The sequence below is a fragment of the Choloepus didactylus genome, chromosome 24 (genome assembly GCF_015220235.1).
Source record: "Choloepus didactylus isolate mChoDid1 chromosome 24, mChoDid1.pri, whole genome shotgun sequence".
In the NCBI taxonomy this organism is placed as follows: Eukaryota; Metazoa; Chordata; class Mammalia; order Pilosa; family Megalonychidae; genus Choloepus; species Choloepus didactylus.
The window spans coordinates 21,351,871-21,355,684 of record NC_051330.1 but is presented as its reverse complement, the minus strand read 5'-3'; the positions used below and the strand labels follow the sequence as shown (position 1 = coordinate 21,355,684).

Genomic DNA, 3,814 nt, shown 5'->3' with positions numbered 1-3,814 from the left:
TAGATTGGCAGAATTGATAAAAAAAAAAATGAACCATCAATATGTTGCTTAAAAGACACTCATCTTAGACACTGGGACACAAAGAAATTGAAAGTGAAAGGATGGAAAAAAAATATTTCATGCAAGTTACAGCCAAAAGAAAGGAGTAGCAGTATTAATTTCAGATAAAATACACTTAAATGCAAGGATGTTATGAGAGACAAAGAAGCCCACTACATACTAATAAATGGGGCAATTCAACAAAAGAAATAGCAATCATAAATGTTTATGTACACAATCAAGGTGACACAAAATACCTGAAAGAAACACTGGCAAAACTAAAGGAAGCAATAGATGTTTCCACAATAATAGTTGGAGACTTCAACACATCACTCTCTCCTATAGATAGATCAACCAGAGACCAGTAAGGAAATTGAAAACCTAAACAATCTGATAAATGAATTGGATTTAACAGACATATATAGAACACTACATCCCAAATCACCAGGATACACATTCTTCTCTATTGCTCACAGACCTTTCCCCAGAATAGGTCATATGCTGGGAAATAAAACAAGACTTAATAAATTAAAAAAAATTGAAATTATTCAAAGCACATTCTCTGACCACAATGCAATACAATTAGAAGTCAATAACCATCAGAGAGTTAGAAAATCTGCAAATAACTAGAGGTTATACCACATGCTCCTAAACAATCAGTGGGTTAAAGAAGAAACAGCAAGAGAAATTGGTAAATATTTAGAGATGAATGAAAATGAGAACACAACATACTAAAACTTATGAGATGCAGCAGAAGTGGTACTGAGGGGAGAATTTATAGCACTAAACACATACGTTAAAAAGAAAGAGAGAGCCAAAATCAAAGAACTAATGGATCAACTGAAAAAGCTAGAAAATGGACAGCAAACCAATCCTAAATCAAGTAGAAGAAATGAAATAACAAGGATTAAAGCAGAAATAAATAACATAGAGAACAAAAAACAATAGAGAGAATAAATAACACCAAAAGTTGGTTCTTTGAGAAGACCAACAAGATTGACAAGCCCCTAGTTAGACAGACAAAATCAAAAAGAAAGAATACCCATTTAAACAAAATAATGAATGAGAAATGTGACATTACTGCAGATCTTGAAGGAGTTAAAAAAATTATAAGAGGATACTATGAACAACTGTATGCCAAGAAACTGGATAATATAGAGGAAATGGACAATTTCCTTGAAACATATGAACAACCAAGTCTGGCCTGGGAAGAAATAGAAGACTGCAACAAACCACAAGCAAGGAGAGCCAATCAGTCATTGAATAGCTTCCCACAAATAAATGCCCTGGGCCAGATGGCTTCACAGGGGAATTCCACCAAACTTTCCAAAAAGAACTGACACCAATCTTACTAAAACTCTTTCAAAACATTGAGGAAAATTGAATACTACCTAGCTCATTTTATGAAGTTAACATCAATCTAATACAAAACCAGGCAAAGATGCTGTAAAAAAAAAAAAGGAAAACTACAGGCCTATCTCCCTAATTAACATAGATGCAAAAATTCTCAACAAAATACTTGCAAATTGAATCCAAAGACACATTAAAAAATCACACACCATGACCAAGTGGGGTTCATTCCAGGCATGCAAGGATGGTTCAACATAAGAAAATCAATCAGCTCTGAGGACTCGAGCGGGGACTGCACCCGGCGCGGCCGCCCAGCTCCGGGCCCCAGGCGCCTGCTTCGCCCCCGGGATCCCCTCGCCGCCCCCCTGCCGCCTCCCCGCGGTCCCCTGCGAGTTCCCGCGCCATGAACCCTGCGCAGGGAGAGCAGGGGCGCCGAGAAGGCGCGGCTTCGCAGGCGGCGCGGGACCGGGTCCCCAGTGAAGCGCTACATCCGCAAAGGCGTTCCCCTGGAGCACCGGGCCCGCATCTGGATGGGCGTGAGTGGCGCCCAAGCCCAAATGGAACAGAACCCTGGCTACTACCACAGGCTCCTCCAGGGAGAGAGGAACGACAGCTTGGAGGAAGCAATCAGGACAGATATGAACAGGACCTTCCCAGACAATGTAAAATTCCGAAAAACTTCAGATCCCTGTTTACAAAAGACCCTGTACAACGTGCTGCTGGCATATGGGCATCATAACCGAGGTGTGGGGTATTGCCAGGGAATGAATTTTATAGCAGGATATCTGATTCTTATAACAAAGAATGAAGAAGAATCATTTTGGCTACTAGACGCTCTTGTTGGAAGAATATTACCTGATTACTATAGCCCAGCGATGCTGGGTCTGAAGACGGACCAGGAAGTCCTCGGTGAGCTGGTGAGGATGAAGATTCCAGCAGTGGCTGACCTGATGGAGGGGCACGGTGTCCTGTGGACCCTGGTCGTATCTCGCTGGTTTATTTGCCTGTTCATCGATATCCAGCCTGTGGAGACTGTGCTCCGAATTTGGGACTGTTTATTCAATGAAGGCTCAAAAATTATCTTCCGGGTGGCCTTAACGTTAATTAAACAACATCAGGCCTTTATTTTGGAGGCCACCAGTTTTCCAGACATTTGTGATAAATTCAAGCAGATTACAAAAGGAAATTTTGTAACAGAATGTCACACATTTATGCAGAAAATATTTTCAGAACCTGGACGCTTATCCATGACAACCATTACCAAGCTTCGAGAGAGCTGTCGAGCCAGGCTGCTCACTCAGGGGTAAACCATCCGTCTCCGCAATTACACATTCCTCCACTCTTTGCACTGACAGTGAATCATTTCCAGAGTTGACATGACCAGTTTTTACTGCTTCCCTTTTTAGTGTTGTAAATACTTGATGTCACTACACTTTAGTCATGCTTTTTTAAAAGAGAGATTTAAAATCATGTCATTCTACGACTCTAGGATTGAGTTGTCATAACTTTCTAAAGAAATTTTCCTGAGACATTAATAATAATACATATAATATGTGCATTTGTATTTAGAAGTATGCCAACACCTGAGTTTATGATTATCAGCTTGTCGGCAGACAAAATTAAAATCAAAAGAGTGAACTGTCACTATTATGTTATTGATGACAATTAAAATATTAGTCTAGTCCCTTCTTTTCTGTGGCAGAACATTTACTTTTATGTAAGGTTTGGATATGTGGCAAGTAATTTCTCTTTAGAAAGGGTAATTAAAAATTTATTTTCAAAGATTATTGTGTTACATGAAAATAAACCAGATGTAAATGTGTAACCCTTAGGAATGGGATGTTTGAATCAGGCCCATGAAAGCCTCAGTCATTTCATCCTGGGTTTCAAGACAGTCCTCTCAGGAGAAAGGTGTTTAAAATGGTGGTGCTGAGGTAAGGCTGCCCAGGAGCCCACAGCCTCATCTGGAGGAAGGCAGGCTTGGGAATGGTGGGAAGCTGCCTGAAAGGTGCAAGACAGACCCAGCTGGAGCATCTCTGGCAGGGCAGGAGCCCCCTGAGTCTCCCCAGCCCTGACTCCACTTCATTTCTTCAGCCTCACTGCCTGAAATAGGGATTCTGCCTTGGGGCTGGATTGAGAACTCTCGGCAGAGCTGAGCCCTGGCTGGCCTGCTGATGGCTGTACCCAGGCTTGCTTACCCCACTCAGGTTTAACCATCTGCTGTTACTTGTAAACACCCTAGTTTTTCCAAATAAATAATCAGTCTGGCAGGAAAAAAATTCACCTTCATTCTGTTTCTGAATTTCCAGTTATGTTTTAGCACCCCTTACAGATTTCTGTCCTGACTCCTGCTCAGTTGATTGGCTTCTTAAATTACATGTCTTCATGAAAGTTTCACTTCCCTTCAAAGAGGAACAGGGGAATG

At 41.3% G+C, this 3,814-nt stretch overlaps 1 protein-coding gene across 1 annotated transcript; it reads left to right on the top strand.

The window, feature by feature from the left end:
• The first annotated feature begins 1,878 nt into the window (after positions 1-1,878).
• LOC119519836 (growth hormone-regulated TBC protein 1-like) lies at positions 1,879-3,364 on the top strand. Its single transcript, XM_037817560.1, has 2 exons — positions 1,879-2,692; positions 3,273-3,364. The coding sequence occupies exons 1-2, from the start codon at positions 1,920-1,922 to the stop codon at positions 3,325-3,327; spliced, it is 828 nt and encodes a 275-aa protein (XP_037673488.1). The 5' UTR covers positions 1,879-1,919; the 3' UTR covers positions 3,328-3,364.
• Positions 3,365-3,814: the final 450 nt, after the last annotated feature.

Coding starts and splice junctions, on each gene's coding strand:
- LOC119519836 (XM_037817560.1), top strand. CDS start 1,920: ATGGGCGTGAGTGGCGCCCAAGCCCAAATGGAACAGAACCCTGGCTAC. Junction 2,693..3,272: donor GCCAGGCTGCTCACTCAGGG/GTAAACCATCCG, acceptor ATTTCATCCTGG/GTTTCAAGACAGTCCTCTCA.